Source organism: Pholis gunnellus (assembly GCF_910591455.1).
Source record: "Pholis gunnellus genome assembly, chromosome: 9".
In the NCBI taxonomy this organism is placed as follows: Eukaryota; Metazoa; Chordata; class Actinopteri; order Perciformes; family Pholidae; genus Pholis; species Pholis gunnellus.
Window position 1 is genome coordinate 13,807,563 of NC_136535.1, and position 26,372 is coordinate 13,833,934.

Genomic DNA, 26,372 nt, shown 5'->3' on the forward strand with positions numbered 1-26,372 from the left:
AAACCCCTCAAACCCTCGCGTAGACCTGAATTTTATTTTCTACAGTTGATACCAAATATGGCATTCTGAAGTTTGTGCAGCTATCAAAAAACGAGCTGATCCAAAATAAATATTTTCTGAATAAAACTTTGTGTGGGAGTTTAACTTTTTAGAAAGATTGTTCTTCGATTTTTGACAATTAAGAGCAGAAATTGACAAACCGCACAGAATGCTCACGTGCACCAGATGTTCCCAGCTATATTATCTTAAGACTTAAATGGTGATTCTGCCCAAAAGGACACGTGACCATTAGATGGTGCCAAATACACTCTAGGTGACCAGAACCCACAGAGTTTGAAGGTTGCTGGTTTTTGTTGAGTCCGGCTCAGGTGAACCACACACGCACACAGCAGCCTCTGAGCAGACCCAGTCATATCTGCGTGTTTCCGGATGGTTCGTTAGAATTCAGCACAAGTCTTGGAGGTCACTGCTCCGCTATGCAAATCAACCCCTCTGCTCCTTAAGAGCCCTCTGTTCTGCTCCGGGGGTCACTGCAGAGCGCCGGGCCGCTGAAAACACCAGCGGTTGTCAGGGAAGCTCTTGAGCAACAAGCTCGTGGAGGAGGGAGGCAGAATCTCATTAGATTTCCTCCGATGAAGAAGGTACATTGTGTGGAGGTCAATGCATCCAACAAGACGAGCTCCGGAAGTCAGATGTGGAAAATATGCCATGTGACCAGTGCCAAATATTCAAAGGAAGCCTAGATGCCCCACAATTCTCTTTTATATCCATGCTCTCACCCGGTTAGTATTTATTGCAGCCGGCGGCATCATAAAGCGGCGGCATGTTCCCACAGCCGACAAGTCTAATCATAAATGTGGTTATGACAATGAGTATGCAGGTGCGTGTATGGGCACCTGTGCCACGTGTGCCATCACGCGCGCAATAACTACCATCTTCAATAGAAACTCTCCAAAGCTGCAGTTTCGTTTCTTTTTTGCCAATATATTTGTCACTTTCGTGTCACCAGCCGTAGCAGAGTGGTATTTTAATTACGGAGGGCTTCAGCTTCAAACGCCCATAGAAACGTTCCCGTTCAGAGGCCACCCGAGCCTGAGCAAAAACTGTGACACGCAGTTAATTGGCGCGGCGGCGCTTTGAAGCGAGCCGCGGGACAGCAGCGCTCTGAAACCGGAGGAGAGGAACCAGCGAGGTGCCACAAAAGGTACAGAGGAATCGGTAAGCCCACAGAGGAGAACTGAAACGCATTCGGGATAATCCCATGCGTACATGTGACATATTTAGCAGAAAAAAGTTTGGGAGGGTTGGTCCGCAGGTTGCGCAAAGTGTAGAGAGAGAGAGAGAAAGGGATAAGCGAATTGGTGCGCGCTGGGAACCATCCGGACAAGAGCTGAAAGACGGATATTCCCTGCCTCAGGACACACCCTCCATGCTCTCTCTCTCTCTCTCTCTCTCTCTCTCTCTCTCTCTCTCTCTCTCTCTCTCTCTCTCTCTCTCTCATTGTTTCCCACACTGACTCTGTCGCCGCCGGGCTTCGTATCGGGTTAACAACTGACCAACCACCGGCTTAGATGAGAGAAGCGTAAAGTGAAATCATTCCCCTGGAGAGATGCAACTTCGGTGCCGGCTTTCATGCACTCATCACGAAGTAGGACGAACATAGATGTTTGGGGTTTTTTAAAAAGTATTTTTGTGCGTTAACCAGGCTTGAAGAGAGACCGAAGAAGAAGAAGAGAGAGTGTGAGCTCATTTGGATGAGAGTTCAAGTCAAGTGAGCCGGCAGATTGGACCTTTTAAAGCCTCTTAACGCAGGTGGTGGGAGGAATACAGCGCAAAGGGGAGCGTGTTTGTGTGTGTCATTCCCAGTGGAAATCCACCCCAGACACAGCGGCAAGGGGTTGATCAGGTGTGCGTTTTATGAGGTCGGTGGGTGGGTAGAGGGGATTAATCCAAGCGGAGACAGAGGTAGTTATGGTTTCTCTGACCTGGACGCGATGAAGTGGCTCTGCGTGAGTTTCAGGGTTTAAGAACCGGAGAGGAGGAGAGCTGGGCGGACGGACGGACGCAGGGAGGGAGGAGGAGGGGGGACACACCGCCAAAGCGCACAACACGGTCCCCGATACCCTGACGCAGGGATGGAGAGCACAGGAGCGCACAGGGTATCTGGGCTCGATCCCAGAAACGGGAGCGGAAAGATCACTGCGGGGCCAGGCACGAGGAGTGACAGACACCGGGGACACCTCCACCTGCAGCGGACTGTGATTTTTCTGGTCGCGCTTACGATACAACCGCAGGTAAGCCACCGATTAAGTGCTATTTCGGGCGGCATGTACTTAAACCCCCGGAGCTGACTTTTAATGTGGTTCAGTCTGTATTTCTTATCACAGCTGCGTGAAAACAGTCAATAATGGAGTACACACGTATACGCACACACCCTGTCCCTTCCCTCTTTGTGCTGCCCTCATTCTGCTCCTACATGGCGCTGTGCCCACCTGTTGTTTCTGCCCGCTGGTGTCTATTATCCCACGCAACACTAGCACTACTGTAGTCCTGTTTTAGAAGCGGGCTGCAAATATCACTGCAAAAATGTGTGTTGGCATATGAATATTTAAGCAGGATCACATTTATGTGTTATAGAGGTCAGTGTTTATTACTCCATTGTTCGTAAACAAAAAGTAGCCTATATAATGAGGCGGACAACACACAAGCCAAGCATGATGTATAACGGAACAATTGGTTATTATTGAGATACGACCTTTTTTTGGAGGGACTGTGATGGCTCCTCAGCGAAGACGATAAAGAACACCTTAATTACGCACCACACACCCTCGGTTCAGTGTCCACTGCTTGCAGTGGCTGAATCTGCTGTTTTATTTTTTTTTACATTATTTGCAATATAGACAGTCTTTGATTGTTTCCTATCCCCTCGATCTTAACATCTCGTTGACTTTCTTTTATGTGTTACAGTGCGTTCTATAAAACAGCATATTTTTACATTACATTACATTACATTCATTTAGCAGACGCTTTTATCCAAAGCGACTTACAATAAGTGTATTCAACATCGGTATTCATATAGTCACTGCAGCAACTTGTCAGTGATTCAGACAAGCATTAGCTTAAGGCACTGTGGGCATTATTTTTGGTAGAATGGAAATGCTTTGGATATGCCAACATAATATTGTGCATGAAGGCGAAAACCCACAAAACATTTTTCTGTTTTTTGCCCTGCGAACTGTCAGCTGCTGCTGCTGGCCTGATCAGGATGCTTGTGATGTGTGACAGGATCCAACAGTAGCAAGAACAGGCCCAGAGGTGCTCCAACGTGTGCATGTGCTGTGTGTGTGTGTGTGTGTGTGTGCATGTTTTTTTTCCCAAACACTAAGCTTAGATTCAGCATCTGTGTCTTGGGTGTGTGTGGAGCCCGGGGCCACAGCCGAATAAACTCCGGGGCGTGTGAATGTTGAACGTTCGGGCAACTCTGCGTGTCTCTCTCTGCACCTCTGCAACCCCCTCACAGCTGAGGAACAACACACTCCACTCCCTCCATTCTCTGACCGCACTGCAGTGAGAAACACACACTCTGGATCCTCTGCTGCTGCCGGGGACTATTTAACAATGCAGAAGACAGGAGATCATGTTCACGAGGACATACTCAGACCTGGAAGCTTATTGACTGTCCAGCGTGATGTCTGTTGTCCAGGTTTATTATCACCAAGGCTCAAACTGCAGCACAGCGTGAGCCTTGGGGATACTGTGACAACGTGAGTTTCAGTTTGTCAGATTCAAAAGGTTAAATTTGGTTAGTCTACACTTTATCATCAGCTTTCTCTCAAATGTGTCAAGCATCAGGAGCATAAACTGTTTCACATACAACAGCTTGTATTTGTCATAGTCTTTATATGCAAGTGATTTGAATACTGAGGAAACCTGTTGTTCTAACTGGAAATCCCTCAGGACATATTGTGTTGAGATGTGCTGAGAAGCTCAGCTGCCAATATTTTTATTATCAATTAATATGCCAGATACTTTCTATCATTCTGTCCATAAAATGTCAGAAAATAAAATGCTGAGACAAGTCAAAGGTATAACTTCTATAAAAAGCTCATGTTGTCTGAACAATAATTCTAAAACAAAAGATATTCCGTTTGTTAAGACAAAGAAAAACATTCACTTTTGTCATTTTAGAGGCTGATACAGACATTTTCCCCACATTCAATGTAAAATTACTTAAATTATTAATTGATTATCAAAATTGTTTCCCATACATTTTCTGTTGATCAAATAATAGATTCATAAAGTCATTGTTTCAGCTCATTGACATTTAAAGTACCACAAAAATATTTTTGAAAGCACTTTTCCTTTGGACTTGCATTCAAACTGCTACTTTGACGGTCTCGGCTGCCTTTTACAGTGAAACAGAGTTCAGGAAGTGACCCGTGAACGTGTTTAGATGGAGAGGATTTGTTTGTGAGCCACTCTGAGTTTTGTATGTAGTGATCCTTTAACTGCCCAACGCTCTCCTGCAGAGACTCGGCTTTGTCTCTCTCTCCCTTTCTCTGTCTCTCTCTCTCTCTCTCTCTCTCTCTCTCTCTCTCTCTCTCTCTCTCTCTCTTTCTCTCTCTCTCTCTGTCTCCCTTTCTCTGTCTGTCTGTCTCTCTCTCTGGTGAGTCCTAGCGCTGAAATGCTGGTATGCAGGGAATGGCTCGGGCAGCGAGAGGAGGAGAGGAAGAAAGGAGGATGTAGAGTGATGAGCGCCACTGTATCTCCACAAGCCTTTTGATGTAGACCAGTCCGCCCCCCCCCCCCCCATGCCCCCGACCCCTCCCACCTCACCCCCTCAACCCCTCTCGGCTCAGGGACAGGGGCATGAGAGGGACACACAAACCAAACACAATGGGGCGACTGAGATTCTGGCTCGATGTCGGGCGGCGGACACATGAGAGCTTGTTGGTTGTAGTGATTTCTGTCCATGATGAAGCGTACAACACCGCTGGGGATACATGACTCTAATTCCTGGACTTAATGAGCAATAATTAAGCTCAATGATTGTGCAAGGATGCCAGAAAGGGCTGTGAATTATTCAGATGTATTCATCACTTGAGGTTGCATGGCAAACTGAGATAACAGTGGCTTCATTTTTTTTGTATTTGCAATTGTTGGAAGAAGCCAAAGCTTCATTCTGCTACAGTGACACACACACACACACACACACACGCACACACACACACACACACGTATGCACGCACAAACCTGACCCGAATGCTCTGAGACTCCCAGGGGGTCTTGTTAACTCTAGTGTGTGTGTGTCCCCTCCACCCATTTTTAAACAGGGAGGGAACACAGAGAAAAGAAAGGGAGGCGGATGAAAAGGAGCATGGCAACAATGCAGAAAAGAGTTGATAACCACAGAAAGAGAAATGACAGGAGGGTTACAGCTCGTTCCCAGATAGAGAAAGAAGAAAGGAGGAGGAGGAGTCCCCCTCCCCCCTCAGTGTCTTCCTCTCCTGGGAAGAGAGAGTGAGAAATAAGAAGGGAGTGGTGGTGACACACAGGTGAAGTGAACGAAAAAGGAAGACAATGAAGTTGAGAGATAAATGGTTTTATGTCGGGCAGTGTGTCTCTGCATGATTTGAATGGAAAGGTTAGATGTATTCCTCTTGTAAAGGTCAAGCAGAGTTGTGGGAATCAAAGTCATGTCCTCGTTTATTTTTCCTCTCTCTCTCACTCACTTGTCTGACGACTGTTTTCTTGTTACATACTGATAAACACATGATACAGAGCAGACATGCAGGCTGTTGCAGATTCCCAGAAGTAGTGAGACAGCACATTGCAGGAAACATGAAAATCTGCTCTCAAACACTTTATGAATTGAGGTATGTTATTATGATGTTTTTATCAGGTGAAATTCCTGTTTTCAATTTTTACCAACTGGAGACCAAGATGTCTAAATTGAGTGTACGGGGATTGTGGTTCTTTTCTCGGTTTACAGTGTTTGGTCCCATGCATCTGTCATTAATAACGTTGCTGATTTTTGTGTCATTGTGGAAAGAACGGGTGGTTCTGCACAGAAGTTGCCAAACCACCATTTGAAGTTTTGTGGCCAAAAATGGGATTTAGTGTCTTGACTGTTGCAAGAGACCACTGCAACTAAAGGTTTGTGTGTCCTTACGGTGGTCAACAATTACTTCTGATGAGTACAGTAAATATATAGCTACAGCCAATAGCCTTTAGCTTAGTGTAACACAAAGACTGGAAAGAGGGAACCAGCTAGCCTGGATCTGTCTAAGTGATCCCGGTTAGAGGTGCTTAGTAGCACCTCTAAAGCTTATTCATTTACATGTAATATCTTGATTTTTTTAATCGTTGATTTATGGTTGTACAGGAGGTTATGTGCTGGCTATGTCTTGATTATTCTGTAAGGATCTTCACATCTAACTCTCGGTAAGACAGCTCATAAGCGTTATCCCATTGTGATGCTCTATTCCTTGAAACGTTCTGTTCTACAGAGACTTGAAATCCCGTCCAGTTTCAAATTAGCTTCTGTTCCACTCGCTTTCATTTCTCACTAAAGACTTCTTTCATCTGTCTTTCTTAAATGCTTTCTGTCCATTTCTGAAGCTTAATTAGTATCTACAACTTTCCTAGACAGCAAAACTCAGCACATTAAAACCCACACCACCTAACGCACGCTCTAAACTCTCCTCTACCATCGAGGCAGCCATCTTTAAAATGTCCCGGCATTTTCACAGAACCTACCCTTAAATTTCAGCTGTTGACGTTTGGTGATTTTGCATCCTTGAGAACTTGCATATTGTAATTGCTCGTGTTTCCATGCAGTGCCTTTGTTTAATTACAGATCATATATTAATGTAACTCTCTCCTCTCCTCTCTGCTCCTCCTCTCTCTGGACTCAGGTTGTGTGTGCAGTCGGTATGTTCGAGCTTCAGATCCATTACTTCGAGAACACCCTCGGACTTCTGCAGAGTGGAGACTGCTGCGACCTGCAGGCCAGCGGCGGGCAGCGCTGCTCTGCCAGGGACCAATGTGACACTTTCTTCAAGGCCTGCCTCAAGGAGTACCAGGCCCGGGTCATCCCAACTGGAGCCTGCATCTTCGGGTTGGGCAGCACGGGGATCCTGGGTGGAAACTCCCAGTCGCTCCACCACCGAGGACACGATGGAGGAGGAGGAGGAGGAGGAGGAGGAGAAGATGGGACTAATGGACAGATTGTCATTCCCTTCAAATACGCGTGGCCAGTAAGTACAGGGGCAGTGCTGGTTATCAGTATGGTTACCAAGGGAACAGGCTACGCTTCAAGTACAATACACTCAAAGTGAAGCTAGAGTTGAATAACAATGACTAATAGAAAGTCAGATTTCAGAAATCATTCATTCATGATTGCCTTGATTCATACAGTGACAACCAAATTGTTGATCAAATTATAGCAGAGGTGGGCCAACTTGCCTAAAAAGAAGACCACCACCTCCACAAAGAATGAATACAATTTGCTGAAATCAAATATTGATCCTAATGTAGATAAAGCAGTGGCGCTATTTCACACAGCTGTGTTGTGTGAAATATTGGATCAATAGTTCACCTGCAAAACTAATCACATTCCCATCAGCCTCAGCTGTACTTTGTATTTAGTGTTAATTGGCGAATGTCAGCATGCTAACGCGCTAAACTGAGATGGTGGACATGGAAAAAATGTTGCCTGTTAGCATCAACGTCTGATCATGGTTTGTGCTGTTAGCATTTAGCTTAAAGCACAACTGTGCCGTGAAAAACACCATTTTCACGTCTTTAGATCTCTACAAATCATTCACATATCCACAATATTACAGAATCTCATTATATGTATCTGTGTAGTAAGGTTTCTCATCCCTTGATCTTCTCAGAGTCGTATCTTTTTCTTCCTCTGGATATTTCTGTCCTCTGTCTCCCTTCTTTCCTCCGTCCATCCTGAACTTTCTGCACTCAAAACCTTTCGGTCCTCCAGGGCGTATCGAACAATCATCTCGATTAAACACCAACGCTGCTTCATCTTGTGTCCTCATTAAAGAGCAGACCAATTAATCTTCCATTAGCACCCCCAGTAAGCGAGTGGGGCCCGAGATAATCGATCATTCAATCCACCTTTCTCTCCTCCTGCCCTCCATCTCTCTCTCTTTTCTTAAGGTTTTTCTCCAAATAAATTCAGGGAGAAGCTAAAAAAAACCTCATGTTTTTATCTGGCCGCCTCAAACAAAACAGTGTTCGATAGCCCGTATTAGGAGTGTTGCAAAATACCGGTGACGATAATAGTGATATTTAAAAAATGAAATATTGATATCCTCCTCCTCCTCCTTCAATAATGCAGTGCCTCTTGAACAATGCTTTTTACGGTAGCACTCTCTCTCCAGCTCCATACACGCATAGTTTCAGTTTAATTAATTTGCCAAAAAAGGAGGCAAAACATACAATAAACAAAGTTAAAGACCAATTTGACTGATACTGAGATAAAATAAAAAAGTTCTATGGACATGGCTATAGTATCATTATGGTGAATTTATTTAGGTATGATAATCATGTCGTTAAAATGTTATATTGCGACAGCCATAGCCCATATAAAAGATTATTTCTGCATTGTTCTTTAGTGTTATTTGTATAGAATTTAAGCACATTGTTATGCATTAGAGCTGAAACCATTAGTCGATTAACTATTTTGATAGTCACTAAATCGTTTTTTTATTATACTAAACTGAACCTCTTTGGGGGTTTTGACTGTTGATTGGACAAAACAAACAATTTGAAGACATCAACTAGCTTTAACTATTTATTGACGTTTTACATACCAAACCCTAAAAATAAAGGGTAAAGAAAATAAGGTACAGTCCTAATATAGTATATATACGATCATTTCACCTTGTTTTGTTTGTTTGGAACACTGAAATCTTTACAAGGAAAGTTAGAAGCAGTAACACAAATATTGTCGTATGGCAGAGCTCTTAAAGTCTAATAATCCATCAGTCCATCCCTCCATCATCACTAATTATAGTGGCTTCTTTACTGCACTCTTTATTACTGCAATTAATGCTCGTTTATCAATACAACTAGAGTTAGAGGGAATCCCTTTAAAGCGACTTGGCAGGAACAAGAAGGAGTGAGCCACAATCTTTCTGCGGATTGCAGAGGTTTTGTTTGCTTCTTAGTATTTCCTCCTGCAGTCTTTCCTTTCTTTTAGCCTTTGATCGCTCTCAGCATGGTTGACTTCTTTCTCAGAATGAAAGTACAACAGAAATGGCAACAAAAGGCCTTGTGGCTCTGGTACGGTTCATATTGTGCTGTAATAATGTTTCTAATATTCCACAAAACCCAAGTGAAGCTTCAGCACGACACACACATACACTCCTGATGTATCCACGCTGACATGAGCACACACACACGCGAATGTAACACACAGTTGGCTTGTGTTTCTTCTTCTCGATTAGTATCAGCCCATTTACCTGTGAGACTCTCTGTCCCAGAGCCAATTATCTTCCCTTATCTGTGTACTGTTTGCATCTGTGTGCGCTTCAGTGTGTGTGCATCATGCATCATGTTGCGTGTGTGTGCCACACGGTTTCTCCTGCATGTCGGGGAGGTGTGTGATTGGCAGGTAAAGGAGTGTGAGAAAATTCTCCATCAGAAAGTCTACCTGGATCAGTTTCAGGGCTGGGCTGCAGGGAGGGGGGAGGGGGGGGGGGGGGGGCGCGAGTGACATAGAGAGAGAGAGAGCAAGAGAGAGAGAGAGTGGGGACACACAGTGGCAGCGTGCATTTTGGGCTGAAAGACTCCCTTTATCCGCATGGCCATCTCTGAGAGGTGGAGGGAGGGAGGGAGGGAGGGTGATCCCCCTGCCCCAGGTGAGGGGATGAACAGGTGAGCGTAGTCATTATGAGGAAAGGTGAGCTCTCTCTGTCCCCTGCCCTCCCTCACTTGTTCCTTCTCCCACTAATCTCTTCAGGGAAATGTGCGCAGTCCCATTTGTGTGTCTGTGAATGTGAGCAAAGTTGTAATTCGTTGTGTTTGTTTTGCATATAATGTCATCAAGATTTCAGGGGAGGTTTTATCCCTGTTAGGCTGCTGTAAGTCTGTGCTGTGATGGCTCTGGTTACTGACGTCTCACTTTTTTACCAGCCAGTTACTGTAAACAACTGGTTTTCTCTGTTTATCTGTATCACGTGAGTCTCATGTACAGTCTTAATACACCAAACAAAAGACCCACTGCCCTGTCTGTAGCAACGGCAGTAAATGACCACAGTAATATATATATGGACAGTTAATGGTATGAATATGTTTGTGTAAGAATAATTTATATTGAATAGTGTGTATGTAGGCTATGATGATTTAGAATTCTTACTCACAATCTCCCAGTAGGTTTTCTCTGCCCTCAAAAAGTGAAAAAGTCCCTTTTTAAAGTTTTCTCGAAGTGTGGACAGAACAAGTCCAAACAGCCTCTTAAAGACTGTATTAGAAGACTAGATTGATATTTTGGGTATTGCGCTTATTTGTTTTGTTGCTGAGAGTTAGACGAGATGATTGGCATCCCTCTCATGTCTGTGCAACAGCGTGAAGCGAGAGCTAGCAGCCGGTTAGCCAGCACAGCAGTAAACAGCTAGCCAAGCTCTATCCAGAGTTTAAAAATACGCCGGTCATCATTTGATTGAGGCTGGCTAACTAATGCTAAGCTAAGCTAACCACCTCCCAGCCCCTGCTCCGTAGTCTCCTTTATGTGCAGACATGAGAGTAGCATTAATCGTCGAGTGGATGAATTTTACAGATATGTCACTAAAGATGCCGCCTCTTAGTCGATTAGTCGACAGATCGGTCATTTTGGTCTTCGTCGACTAAGATCCCTGAAGTCGATTAGTTGGTTTTTATTACTTATTTCCAAGAAACTGACGAACACTTCTCTGGTAAACACAAGATGCAAAGTGGTGTTATTGTGTGATTCTTTGTGGAGAAACTCAGTTTTACAGATTTGTCGATTAAATCAATCAACTGTAATTGACTCATCGAGTGTTAGCTGACTAAGAATTTATTTTGTCGAGGAGTCGAGGAACTATAATGACAGAGGATTCGATGCAATGTCTCTGCTGTTTACCTCGACCAGATTTAGCTTTGCCTCCTATCAGCGATCTTACAGATACTCTGAGGGTCGTATCTTCATTTTGGCCACAGCGATAGAATCACAGACACTCAGAGGTCTGGGATGTTTTAGCTGCTGCGCCTCCGCTGCTGGTTTTACTGTTGAATCTGTTTGGATGACGTGGGGAACAGAGCGAACTGCCAAGAGAGAGTGCTCAGTTTGTTTATCTGACAAAAGTGTTTGTCAGGAGGATGAATGGAAAGTTAAAGAGAAGGTAAGCTGGCAGGTCCACAGTACAAAACTAATGACCAGGTGGTGCTTATTTGTCAGTCTTTATGTCTAGATTCTGCACATGACAACTTACCAGACATTGTGGGAACTAAATCTGATGTTTCCTGACGACCTTTTGTCCCTCAGAAGTAGTTCATCAAGCTCTGGTGAAGGCCTGCTCTTTTGTTAAAAGGACCTGTGACAAATGACAATATGATAGGTGCTATAGAAATACTGTTAACGTGAAATGAATGGAGTGAAGTCCCCACCGTTTATAATCCTCATGTCAAGTTTTAAAACTCATTCATGGTCAGGTTCACTGCCAGAGGCCATGGCTGACTGTTGCTGCGAGAGACCCACATTGGGCTGAGAGTGTGTGCGCTAATTTCTGTATGTGTGTGTGTGTCAATTGTCCCGTGTCATTAAATGTATCTTCTGCGTTTGCATAGATATGAGTCTTATATATGTGTGTTATCACATTCTGAGCCGAATGCTGATTCATGCTACACATTCAGAGCATGAAGAAGAGAAATACAGTCAATAGATTCATCATTTTGTTCTGATGTTTGCTATCCATACGCAAAGAGGAGTTTTAAGCCAAAATATTTTTTAACAAGATTCTTATTTCTAAGATGTGATGTTAGTGCTACATGCTGTTATTTATTTAAAATTGAAAGAGGCTCAGGTGGCCGAGTGTTTAAGTCACATATCATATACAAAAGTCGTCCTCAATGTTGAATTTACTTCAGCTTAATGTGGACAGTTTTCATTGGAACTACTTCACTGTTTTTCCAAACAGGTGTAGGTCTGTAGAATATCTGTGAAAAGACACATTGTTGTTGAGTTTGTTCCCGTGTCATTCGTTGATGCTTTGAGCAGCACAGATCACATTCCTTTCATTTGTGTTGTGTTGGCAGCAGACGCGTTAGAGGCAGATAACTGAGAACCTCAACACATAAAACAAGCTATCTTCAGCTTGCATTGAGGTGAACAAAGCACTTCTTCCTCAGTGAAATTCTTGTCAGGCAGCTTCTTGACGCAGAGCTCTGAGTTCAACATGCAAAGTGCGGCCGTCATGCAAATAGGTTCAGGTGTAGCTGCTGTGAGTCTTCTTCCCATCAGTGTCTGTCTGCTCTACTGTTATTCTGCTTTCCCTGTGTTTCTTAAGAAATAGAAATAGAAAAGGTCCTACAATAAAAATCCCACTTAAGTAAAAGTACAGAAGTATTATTAGGAAAAAGTTCAGTTTGAATTAGCAGTAACTTTGCCACAGACACCCGCTTCGTAATACTACACATATATAATCATTGCAATACTTTCATCAGTGGTCCATAGGCTCAATCACCATTGTGTTAGCTTTAGCGTTTTAATAATGACTTAACAGACATATTTTTAAATGAAAATCTTTGAGATTGCCACTTTAATTAGGCTTCAAACTGTTTAGATTTCATCATCTAAGATGTTTAATTGGAAATCCTCTCTTTGGTGGAGCTGATAACATCTCATGAACAGCCATATATAGGTGAAACAAATTCAGAGACAATAAATAGTCCGGCACAGAGCCAATTGTCTTCTTTATCCTTTATCCTTTTTCCTTATTGAGGTTAAACAAATGATATATAATGTGCTGAGTTACTGATTAGATGAGCAAGTAGGTGGATTGTGTTGCCTTTGCACAGAGCCAGGCTAGATGTTGCACCCTGTTTCCAGTCTTAATGCTAAGCTAAGCTAACCGCCTGCTGCCTGTAGCTTCTTATTAAGCGTACAGACGAGAGAGAGGTGTCAATCTTTTCATCTAACGCTCTGCAAGAAGGCAAATAAGCATTTTTCCCAAAATGTTAAAACTGAACTTTAAATGTTGAATCTTAATCTAAAAGTAACCATTAGGCCTAATTGTCAGGTACATGGAGTAAAAAACACAATATATCAGTTCAATATAGTACTTGAGTTAATGTATTTAGTTACCTTCCATCACTGAAACTGATCAGAAGAGACCTGATCATATCAGACACACACACACTCTTTCACACACATGTGTAACCTGTGCATTCCTGCTGTGTGGGAGCCGAACAGGAGGAAGTCAGTGAAGGGAAACGAAAGGAGAGGAGAATAGTTGGAGCTTTCTTTCTTTCCAGAGTCTCTCTTTCACTCTTTCTCCTCCTGTCGTTTGAGCTCTCCTCTCTTTTGTCCCTTAATTGACTCTCCTACGCAGCCTTGCATACCTGCATGTACGCTGATACTGTTGTGCACATGGTTTGTACACAGGCTTGCAGGCTTGTATATACACACACACACACACACACACACACACACACACACACACACACACACACACACACACACACACACACACACACACACACACACACACACACACACACACACGCACGCACATACTCACACACACTTTTAGTCTACCCCAAACACACAGATCAGGAATTCATCAGCCAGCAACACACAAAACACAAAGAAGGTTAATTCTTCTGGGATCTGGAGCTTGTGTTTTTTAGAGATAAGTTAATAACTCTGGGGGTAAACGTCTCAAGGGAAGCGTGTTTTAATGATTTCATTTGTGTGCAAATTGGATTGAAGGTGGGAGTTTCTTTATTAGGAGAGAAAAGAGGAAGAGGTACCTTGATTTACATGATGTCAGTGAAATTACAGTCTCTGGATGTCATTGTGTGTCATTGAATGTATGGTATACTATCCTTTAAACACACGGATGTAATCACAGCAAATAGTTGACTTTCTTCACAATCGATCTCGTTCTCTTCTTGTCATATCTCATCACCCTCCTTCCTCCACCTCCAACATCGCCCACACACACCCTCTAACGCTCTCTCTCACTCATTGTGAACCCTTTGTTCTCCGTGTCACTGCCCTCCAGTGATGTTCAGCCACATCACGTCCCGGTGGATTACGCAGAGCAGGCAGAGATATGCTATAGCTGTCACAGATCCTCCCTCTTCTCTCTCCGGGGTTTCTTGTGTTGCCCGAAACTTGACAGGAGCAACCACAAACATTTCACTGAGCCGTCACATAATGAAACATATTCTGACCAGAGTCCTGAGTAATGAGTTCAACCCTGTCCCATGATGCCTCTCCACCTCCGCTCTGTCATTCCTGTCCACTGAGATACATTATCCTTATTGTAGCAAAATACTGGAGCACATATCACGGAAAAGACATTTTTCTTATGTTGACAGATACTCTATATATTCTGAGAGGAGGTTCAGCCATTGTTTAAAGGAGAGTCGGTGACTGGATTCCCAATTAAGGAGAATAGTTTCCATGGCGATGGCTAGAGACAAACGTAACGATGTATTGCTCGTTATTATTAAATCTTACAGGTCGCCGAGAAGGCAGATGGATTAATTGACTATTAAAATAATCGTTGGTTGCCCTTATCTGTCTACCTGTCTCAACCAAGTGGTGCTTTCATTCCGCTGTTCTCTAATATTTCTCTCACGTCAATTTGAGACCAACACGTTTAGGTTGTCATAGAAAATGAATGCGCCTCCTTTTAAAAAGAAAAATATCAGACGTGTTGTAGGGTTTGGATTTCCCGGTTTGGCTCAGACGGTCAAAAGTGACCATCTTCATAGAGATCTCTTAAATGTAAGAGTCCTGCAATTTGTTTATCAAGACTGTAGAAATATGGGCACACACACACACACACGCACACACTGTTAACACACACCATCCTGTGCAGACACACACCACTCCCAGACCATTTTCTCTCTCATAATGCCTCTCTCTGAAAATCCAGCCGTGGATGTGAAGCGTCCAGACAAGGTAATTTCCTGCGGAAGTCGGAGAAGAGGCGGGAGGGGGGTTTGGAGGGGGTGAGGGAAAGTGGTCTGGTCTGCGGGGGGGGGGGGGGGGGGTAAAGAGTTGAGATTAACGAGCCAAAGGGTAAAGTTGATTTCAGCGCTGTGGAGGAGAGACGAAGAAGGAAGTGCGAATCGGGAGGGTTTAGTGGATGGGCTCAGTGTGGGGCACAGGTGTTTTGGGCGGGGGTGCAGATGTGTGTCTGTCGTAGCGTCTCACACATCCTGGTGAGAGAGTCATAAGCAGCAGGAGGTAAAGGAGGGAAGAGATAATGGGGAGGATCGGGTGAAGATGGGGCAGGACGACATGGAGGATTAGGGCACGGCATGTTGAGAGGCCTCTGTTGTTCAACAGCATAGTTCACTTTAAGTCAATTAACTCTGCAGGAATGTGACAGTCAGAGAGGGACAGACAGTAGTGGAAAGTAATGAAGTGATTTACTTAAGTACGATTTTGAGGTACTTTATATTTCTACTCCACTACAGGGAAATATGGTACTTTTTACTTCAGTATATTTATCAGCCTTGACAGCTACTAGTTACTTTAACATTAACTAAGCATATAAAGACGTTTAATGATGTGACAACTCTTTGGTTAAAGTTCGGTGTTGTATGAAAAGATCATAGTTTGGGTTGAAACAAGTACTTTGTATATACTTAGTATTAGGGGACAATAATAACCGGTTAAGGTCAGGGAACTGTTCATGGCTTAAAGATGTCAAATTATCCAATATTTCACAAAAAAAAAGAAGATTATGAGTCCAAAGGTAAATACAGATTTGTGCAGCAAAAGTTAGATTTGTATTCTTTACAACCACATTAATCATCTCACGACCCCTCAAATATATCCTGTGATTCTTTGGAGGGGCCAGACCCCAATGTTGAGAGCCACTGGACTAAACTACCTAACTAGTAAAAAGTAGAAAGCAGCTACAACAATAACATGCTGCTTACACATTGAAGCATCAATCTCACAATTATGTGAGATTTATGTATATATTATTAATACATAAATACAATAAGGGACATTTTACTGCAGAACGAGTACTTTTACTTTTGATACTCGCTAACTGATCGCTGACTTGTAATGAAAGATGTTTACAAGATTGTATTCTAATTAAAGAATCTGAGTACTTCTTCAACCACTGGGTACGGAGAGTTGATGATGATGAAGCTGGTATCTGGTGGTGGGTGAAGAGGGGAAGATAAAGGTGACTGCTAATTATGTCCAGAATGAAAGAAAAACAAAGGAGACATCAAGAATGCGACAACAGAGACATTTAATTATAGGGACGGGGTCATGGGAGCAGGGTGGGGTGGACGGCTGCACACCGGGGGTCTGAGTCCACATCTCGTACTGTGTGTGTGTGTGTGTGTGTGTGTGTGTGTGTGTGTGTGTTTTACCTGAGGGCAGGAAGATGGATAATACCCGCAGACTTTGGAAATTCACAAATGATCCACCCTAAAGTCACGTCTGTCTCGCTCTCCTGTGTTTTGGACACCCCTTGATACAAAGAGATTGATCTTTCTTCTGTATTATTGTAAGCGAAGAATCGATCAATAACACAATAATCATGTTTGACACAAGGCTGCTTTTAATCATGAGTCTGTGGGGAGCCTCAGTGTCCATTTTATTTTATTCTTTAGTAGAATGGAAAATAGAAATATATTATACTTTCAGCTGTTTTCAGCATTCTAACACAACGTGAAACTGACGACATGGTTTCATATCTACGGCGCGTTGCCACTGGAATAGTAATGGCATTGTTACTGTGGTTACCTCCACCACTAATTTGCTGTGCAGGTGAGGAGGCCGTCCAGTCGGGCTCAGGCACAGCTGCTGCCATGACAACCGTTTGCATGTTTGTGTGTGTGTGTGTGTTCATGTGTGTTGTCTTTCGTGTTTGTAAATGTGCGAGTCTGTAATTACTTGAGCTTTCTGACGCTGAGAGTGAGAGTTGCCAGGTGCTCAAAGTCGACCAGTGCTCACCTGCAGACATTTGTTTAATTACTGTACATAGACTTTACTTAATGCCTCTGAGTTTGGACCTGCAGAGACGAGCGTAGTGTGAGGCAGTTGATTGTATATTAGGATTTATGCTGTTTAATTAGCATTAGGCCAAAATACATATAAGATTATCAGACACGTCAAAAAAACAGCTAAATAATAATGAAGTATTTAATAATAAAATAATAGTGTTAAAACTAATATAAAGATTTCTAATTTTCCTTTAAACTCCGGTTTGTAAAAAAACAAACAAGAGGGAAGCTTTTCATTTCCTCACTGTGAGTTGATAGCATGAATTAAAACTTTTAATTTAAAACGGGATCTCCCACCCTTAACTAATCACGGCTCTGGACGTAGATGGGCACTTCTCCTTATCATTAATGCATTAGGGAAATTGGAAATAGTCAGGGAGTGCAAACGTTGTCTGGTGAAAATAGGGGATGGATAAATGTTAAAGAACAAGACAAAAGAAAGAAAGGAAAGCGATTAAAAATGTAAGTGAGCTAAAAGATATGTAACTTAGATAAACTTAATTTAGCATAATACATTTTAATGTAATCATTTCCAAAGAAGTTTCAAAAACACATGTTATTTGTTATTAATTATAGGGAAAATAGAGACACTTCCAGTCACTTAATTCTAGTAAATTACTGGCACTGCAGGTAAGCTGAACATGAAACACAAGCTTACAATTCAACACATTCAATATCAGCAAAAGAGTCTCCAAAAAAAATTAATGAATATTTTCGTTTCTTTCAATGCAGTTATAATTGCTATTTTTATTATAACAATGTATCAAATGACAATGTGAAAAGATAGTATTACGTGAAATTACGTGGTTTATCTCTTGAATCTGTAGCTCCTCTTGGCTTCATGAAGCTTTGTGAGTTTCAACTCATTGTTCAGCCGTCTGGCTGCAACTTTACTGTTTTGTTTCACTCTAACCGGCTGTTTTAAAAGAATAAATACATAAATGAAGCTCTAAAAGCCACTGGTCACTACCTGCTCAGCTTCAAACAGTAGGCAGACAGAGTTAGCAGCTAGCTGGTGAACATAGAGCAGCATTTAGCAGCTAAAGAGACAGATATTTCTCTCTGAAGTTGGTGGAGACCAAAAACGTTTGTAAATAATTATATATATCTTTCCAAGAAACAGGAAACTTACAAACCCAAAAAATAAAGTGTTACCCATTCAGTTTGTGGCCTTCATAGCTGGTAGCTAACTTTAAATGATTAAAGCACCAAAGCCTGTTGTCTAAAATGATAAATGGCACATGTTGTCTACTACAATCTCCATTGTAGTATGTCGACTAAAATTTTCAGGGCTCAATCAAAGCATTGTGGCATATGGAAAAATAAAGATTAGCAATCCAGCCGGATAATATTGGATGCCTGTGTGTGTCTGAGTTGCGTATGCGTGTGTGTAAGTGTGTATGCATCAGTGTGTGAGCTCTGAGGGGAAATTCCTCTCTCAGGGCTGGGAGTTCTTCCTGTCGTAGAGCTGTGTTTGTACAGCCTGGCTTTGTCGGGATATCCTACCCTGCCCATGTCTGAGAGAGAGAGAGGGAGAGGGAGAGATGGAGGGATTGCAGGGGGGAGAGAGGGGCACCTACAGGGGCTGGGGGGGGGCTAGAGAGTAAGGAGTCAGGCTGAGAAACTGGAAGAGTGACAGAGGCAGTGGTGGAAGTTTATAAACCTTCATTAAATAGAATTTGACATGCCATGACAAATGTCTGCACAGGGGTTTGAACTAGCATCTAATCCAGAGTTTTACTGCTGTTAGAGTAATGTGAGGCTGGAGGCGAAGGGACAGACGACAAGACAGCAAGGGAGGGACGAGTCATCATAGGGACTAACTCTTGTTTTGATGTACTGTTTTTTGGGAAATCCCTTTTCTCTCCGGCCATGGCAGGCACAGACCATCTGCACATGTCATGACTGGCACCAATCAGAGTGAGAAGAACTGATAAAAAATGTGGTTGTTTCTGTGCAAGAGCCCTCTGAGTGGAAACAGTTTAGATGGAGAGAAACGGAGTAACATCCACTTCCACTCAAAGATACTTTCTCATTTGCTACAGTCGTGTTCTTCTAAACACAAACAGGTATCTGATTACTAGTCTGATTATCTGATAATTTGTTATACAAATCAATATTTGGACAGATTTAAAAGTTATAAAAACATATTAACTACATAAAGTCTCACACGGTATTACATATAACTGTAAACAGTTATTTGAGAGAATGTGCAGCGTTTAAACAGGATACTAGACTGTATATTTCTCCATTAAATAGTCAAACAAGCTATAACTGCACCAGAGTTCAATCCAATGTCCTCTTTCCATCTTTTCAGTGAGTGAAAATCACGTTGGATACTTTTCCACTGGAACCCTTTTGGATTTGTCAAACACAGGTGTAACTAATTAACTAATTATACATGTCTGCATTGCATTGCCTTAATTGCTGGAACAGAGCACATCAGTAATGTTATTAGTTCCACCTGTGCTTCCTGCTATGAGAAGTCAAATTGTCTTCTGTATTCTGTCCACTGAAATGGTCAATAAATAATTTTCATTTGGAAACAATAATGAAACAAGAGGGCTCTGATGCTATCAAGGCTATCGTGATTAAGTTTGGTAATATAAAAAGTGTGAACAACTGGCCCTGTCAGAGTCATTCATTCTCAATGTTAAAAAGGTTTTCCGTTTTAATTTCATGGGGGCAAGTCATTGTAAAATTCAAATCATACTTTATCAGGAAAAGAAGACAATACATGTTTTTAGAAGGACTTTTGTCCCCTGCTGGACCACACACACACACACACACACACACACACACACACACACACACACACACACACACACACACACACACACACACACGTGTATACAGTACGCACATTCCCATGATGTCATTTCCCTGCTGTCATCACTTTGGCCATTATCTCCACAAATGGCCCAAATAACACTGCAATTTCGTTTGAGTCAGACGGAGGTAAAAATATCCCTCCATCAATGACTTTGATGTTATCAGCTTCTTCTTAGTGATGTTTACTGTTTAAATGTTCCTCTCTGTGCATGTCCACTTTGCCTCTAATGGCCACAGGTCTCTCTGATGTCACAGACTTTGTGATTGCAAAACAAATTGCTTTGTTGTCCGTGTGAATGTGAGAGTGTTCTGGAAAGGTTGTCAGGAAGGGTTTATTGTGGGTGATTCTCCTCATCTTTTTACTCACATATTCCGAGTCATATCAGCGGTTGTTGTTGTGATTTTAACTTGGTAAACGTGGTTAGTTTGACCCCTCCGGGCTGCCATACAGAACCACCAATCTCAGCAACAGGGCTTACCATGGATACGCCCTTCCTGTTTTAATGACAATATCATAACTTACCTGGCTGCGTGCACTTGTGGGTGCAGAGGTGAGGGTGTGAGGGAGGGCTGAATGAGAGAGAACAAAAGAAAAGCAAGAGGCTCTGGACTTCCCCCAGGTCTTAACCTGCCATAACAGTTGGTAGTAGGAGGGAGAGGCACATACGGTGGATGGAAGGAAGGGTGAGGGAAGAGGGAGGGCGATTGGAAAGATGATAAGGCTAAGAGGTCTGTGAGCAGTTCAACGGTGAGGTAATGCTGTGTGTGCATTTTGTTGTAGTGGTTCATCATAAAAAATAAAAAAATCGCTCAGACTTTACGCAGTGTCGAGCTGAAGACTACAAGATTGAAAATGTAAAGAAAAATCTGGGGCGTGTGGAGTTAGAAAGACGATAGTTTGCAATTTTTTTTCGGGGGGGGTAATGGAGGCACCAGCCAGGTTTTGACAAGGAAGAGGAAGCTGTGGATTAATATAGACAATATCTCTGGGTTTGCTGTATCGATTTTGATCTATTTAGAGATTGACATGGTGCTAAATGCTTAATCGGCATAATAGGCCGACTCGTTTAAGGATTTAACCAGTGTATTGTTACCCTGTACCATAACGTATTGACTAGGTGGGTCCCTCACAGTTTAGATGTAAGAGTTGTTATCAGTTCTACCAAAGAGATGTTTTCGCTCTAAATAGTTCTGATTAATTTATGTAATTGTTTGAGGCCCAAAGAGGTCAAATTAAACATTTCCAAAAAAAATCTGACAAATTAATGCAAATTTGTCTACTAGAATATAATTTTTTCTTATACCACATTAATCATTTCACGACCCTTAGGTTGGGAACCACTGGACTTCCTCATCTGACTGTTTATGTAGTTAAAACAACTACAACAGTAACATATTTTACCTCTGATGCATAAAGCACACTTTAAAGTATCTGAATACTTCTTAAAACCTCTGATTCTGTAGAACTAATGTGATTGTAATGGACTGCAGCGTCTCACAGTATAACGATGTAAATCATGAATATTAAACACTACTTCAGGTGAGAGATGTAATGACTCCAGCTGGTCCATCTGTGGGCTACCGGCTATCTGCCGGCCTTAATGAAGCGGCTGCGAGCCCTTTGCAACCCAGCACATCTCATTAGCTCCATGACTTGTGTGTGTGTGTGTATGTGGGTGTTCTTCCCCTTCAACCTTTTAAAATCACCTTTTGTGATCTCTCTTGTATCACGCCATCTTTTGTTGCACCTTCCTCTGACCTATTTGCTCTTCATTTCTGAAAATCTGACAAACTCCAGGAGTCTCACGAATCGTTACTGCTCCACAGTTGCATTTCTCCTCTACCTTTCTTTGACCTTTTTCTTTACATACGCCCGACATAATTAGTCTTTCTACCCCTTTTCTCAGTCATTTTCTCCTTCTGTACAGTCGCTTTTCCTCCCATCTCAACATCTGTTGCAGTACAGATATACTGGATGTACCTCCACTTGGAACGAATCCCTGACTCAGTGTTTTCCACTTCACCAATTATCTCCCCCCTAACATTTTGCACCCTCACTGCAGCCCTTCATCTTCTCTTCTCCCAGCATGGCACCTCTAGCTAACAGTAGCGCTGCTGCCGACCTCCTGCCTTTAACCTCCCTCCGAATCCCTCGCTCACCTCCTGTGCCCATCACCTGCTTCCTATACAGTGTCTATCTCCCTCCCTCAGTCAGATTCATCTCCTCCCACTCACCCCCCCCCCCCCCCCCCCCCTTCTGCCAGGTTGCGCCCTCGCAGCAGAGACGTGACTACACATCCATGTAGCCCTTTAGTTTAGGAGGAACCTTACCCACAATGCGCACGGTGGAGGGATTTGCATGACAGGCGCTGGTGCGTTTCACAGAAGGAGGAATGGATGGATGGAGAGAGACAGAGAGTTGTAGAGGGAAAGTGTTGGTCTGAATTATTCATTGGTCTATAAGATGAGCGAATGCATCAGAAAAGAGAAAAGCAGAAGAAAAAAACACCTGTCCTCTGTTACCTCTCCAGAGTGTGATATCTCTGGAAGCTGAAAGTCATCATTTGAAGATGTCCAGCTTATGACCGACTCCTCTGCTTGTGTAATGCACTTTATATAGGCTGAGTCTATCTTTACATAAGGCTATGCATTTCAATAAAATATCAGGATTTAGTCAAATTGTAAATGCTGCAGGCAATGCTACCAGGATTAACCTGCATTCAGAAGTACGGGACACACAGACTCATCATACCTGCTCCAAGAGTGTATTTTTTAAATTGGACTGTTGTTTTTTTGGATGTCCTCTCTGCCCACACTGAGCCGACGGCCCGTCTCGCTCTCTGCATGGCTGCGGGTTGAGGTTTTCTTGAATCAGCACCCGGCTGCAGCCTTGACTTCTTCAGGCAGTGAATCACTTCTGCTTTTTATTCAAGGCTCAGGCAACGATCGAAACACACAAACACTTTCCACAGCGGTGGAATGAAACTACATTTAATCAAGTACTGCACTCGAGAACAGTTTTGATGCCATCATACTTTACATGAGTATCTATACATTTAACTCTACTTTATACTTCTACTACACTTCATTTATTTCACTGCTGTAGTTACCTTTCAGATTAAAATGTTACAACATATAATCAGTTTGTAATATATGATCCATATGTACAGATGATAGTATGATGTAAGCTGTTAAAATTAGCTTCATGTTAATGTGTATCAGTATTGTGTTCACATGTTAATGCATCACTACAAATACGATAAATATAACACTTTCTTTTGCTGCTAATGATTGTACACTTTAGTCTAATAATACTAGTGATCTAAGTAATTATTACTTGAAATAAAATAACAGATCTCTATACTTCTTCCACCACTTATTTAAATGCTTTATTTTAATCCTTTTACATTGAAGGACATTATGTAGAGAGAACAGGAGAGGTCATATACACCCACGAACAGAATCAAATATCAGTATCAGTAATCGACAGTCATGTCCTAGCAGACGGATATTTGCAACCAGGAACTGGTACTTCAGTTACTCGGAAAAGGTTCATCCATGTAAAAAAATCCAGCTCATCTCTCTGTTAAAGACTTATCTTTGGCCTCCATCAACAAAAACCAGAGAATACATTGTTGTTGATTAAAGTGTATATTTGTGGCACACGTTGAACAGATTCTCTCTGTGTTTTCTTCACAGAAGTCCTTCTCTTTGGTGTTGGAGGCTCTGGACTATGACAACGACACGTCAGAATCAGGTGAAGCTGCAGTGTGTGTGTTTGTGTGTCTGCATGCCTTTCTAACCACGTGTCGATGTTTTGAATGTGCATATGATTATCTCCTCCTTCTTAGACAAATTCTGCTTGTTTTGAAGTTTGAAGGCTACTAAGCCAAAGTGTATAACAGCTATGTAAGTTCTAAAACGTCATGATTTTCTGGATGATTAAAACCAGATACTGCCATCTATCTATGTTTGGTCAATCTGGTCAAAAAGGGAACCTAAGTTAAACTACTTAGCTTTTAGCATGACTAGTTGGTCCTTTATGATTGTATTTAGCCTTAATGATGTGAAATAATACATCAGTTTAGAGATTAGCTTTAGCTACGGCTAGCTCTCACCGCACCTCGGCTATAGCTTCAACTAGCCGGAGTCACCGTGGTTTGGTTTTTAAGCCGTTTTGTAGTTTTTGGAATTTCACGGGGGTTTTTTTGGGGGGGGGGTTGTATTTCTTTTAATTAAACATTTCAAAAGAAAATGTCAAAATAACTCAATTTGGACCAAATAAGTAGTAACTGTGTTTTGGTTTTGGAGGGCAGTATACTAACTTTTCTTTAAATTGAATTGTCAACAAGCAACATTTCCATAGAGGCAAACAAATCACAAGCGCTTGTTTACGAGTGTGCGTTGTTCAACATGGTGAAACAATGGGAACATATCCTAGAAGGTCTTTTAACCAGACCCTTTAATTTCCTGCTCTCCTTGTTGTTTCTCCTCATAATCAGGAAAAGCTCCATGACGGAGAATGTGAGCTGCATGCTATAAAAAGCACAACACCCACACACATACACACACATACATGGAGACAGATGTTCCTGTGCCTTCCTCATTCCTGTCATACCACAGTCCTCTCTTTCATCCCACCATCCTCTACCTCCCTCTCAGCCAGTCGTATCCAAAAGATCCAAAAGATGGCTGAGATAATGAGAAACTGGGAACCATCGTTCTCCCTCTCTGTGTTCGTCTTTCCTGTCCTCTCCTTTCCTCTCCTTTCCTCTGCCCTCCAGCGCTGCTCTTATATCTTGTTTGCATTATCTGTCGTTTCCACCTGAGCTCCTGACAGCCTTTACATTGGGTCTAAAGCCGTTCACTAGGCTGGCAGCTTAGCTCTGCCCAAACAGAGGCGTCCTGTAGCAGTCTGTCTGGACTTATCAGGACCTGCTGCTAATCAGAGAGGATTACCGAGCACAACTGTACCTTCTGAAACCGTCCTTGGTGAGAAAATATGATGTCCTATGAGCACCGACAGTATGACCTTCATTGAGTTTTGTTTAAATAACATTAAGCTAGTGTTAATGTGCAGGGGCGTACCTTGATTTAATAAAATATGATTCTAGTTTTTCAACTTATTTTCACAGCTTTGGTCTTCATTTTTAATGGTTATGATAACATTTTACTAAACAAAGTAATTGCTAGATCTGAGAACACGTAAGAAACACAAGTTGTCAATCAGATTGTAAACAGCCAGATTATCGAAACCCCTTCATTTAGAAGTTGGTAATAATCCCTCATTGCACACAACAAATGTGTACACAACGCTATATTAAGTGGGTTGAACCAGGATGTCGGTCAATAATATCTCACGTTGTCTCCCATAAAACTTTGGCTGATGTGGGGCCCACTTCACCAAAGTGATGTGTGAGCGCTGTTTCTTTTGGTTCTATTTGCATGTATTCTCAGTTGCCAATTCATCAGGTACACCAAAAGATAAAATGAGTGCAGTCTAGCACAACAGTCCTGCAATAAAACAAAGTTTTTGTGAGGTGTTGATTCAACTTTATGATCATTTTGGAGGATGTTGTTTGGGATGCGGTTGAACTGTAATCAATTATATAGGGAGGACTTTCTGTTTACATCAATGATATAAATGGGATGGACAAAGCAAGATACTAAAAGATGTGAGAAAGTGGCAATAACATGTAAGTGTCTAAACAGTATATTACCATTGTGGTACTTATCTTGAGTAGTGAAACATGTCAAAATGAGCAAGAGGAAATCATTTCATGGAGTAAATCCATGAGTAAATCACATCTTGCATGGGGGAAAATGGGGAAATGGGCCCCCGGAGGTTTGTTTTAAACCTGTCTGATCTCTAGTATTTCTTGCTCCGTCTGACTTCTTTTCAGCAATGTCACCACGTTTAGATCTCAGCATTGAAAGGTACCACGTACATTATTGGAGTTTTTGCTAGCATTCGTCCTGTTTTTCTTTGTGTCTGTTGACATATTGCTACATTTCTCGGCACATTCACACCACCAACTGTCGATAAGTGGAAAAGCTAGAAACCCTATGCTTCAAAGTATGACCCTCTGCGCACCCCTCTAGCCTCCTCCTTTACTCCCGCCATAACTACGGCCAGGTAGAGCGTCATAGTTTGACACGTAGCACTGCTGACCAAGATGCTGTGTTTGACAGCTTGGGAGTGAGTACGGGCTGCGTGCACAAGATGAAATCAATGCACTCTTTGCTAGTGGTCAAAAACCTCCACACATACTTTTAACTTTGCTAAT

The 26,372-nt window shown here is 42.4% G+C and overlaps 1 protein-coding gene across 1 annotated transcript in view; it reads left to right on the top strand.

The window, feature by feature from the left end:
• The first annotated feature begins 2,161 nt into the window (after positions 1 to 2,161).
• LOC306701368 (uncharacterized protein) overlaps positions 2,162 to 26,372 on the top strand; it is a 41,307-nt gene continuing 17,096 nt past the window's right edge. Inside the window, exons 1-3 of the mRNA XM_079166658.1 lie at positions 2,162 to 2,294; positions 6,918 to 7,259; positions 23,785 to 23,842. Of these exons, the coding sequence (XP_079022784.1) occupies positions 6,936 to 7,259; positions 23,785 to 23,842 (382 nt within the window). The 5' untranslated portion in view covers positions 2,162 to 2,294; positions 6,918 to 6,935. The remainder of the gene's footprint in view (positions 2,295 to 6,917; positions 7,260 to 23,784; positions 23,843 to 26,372) is intronic.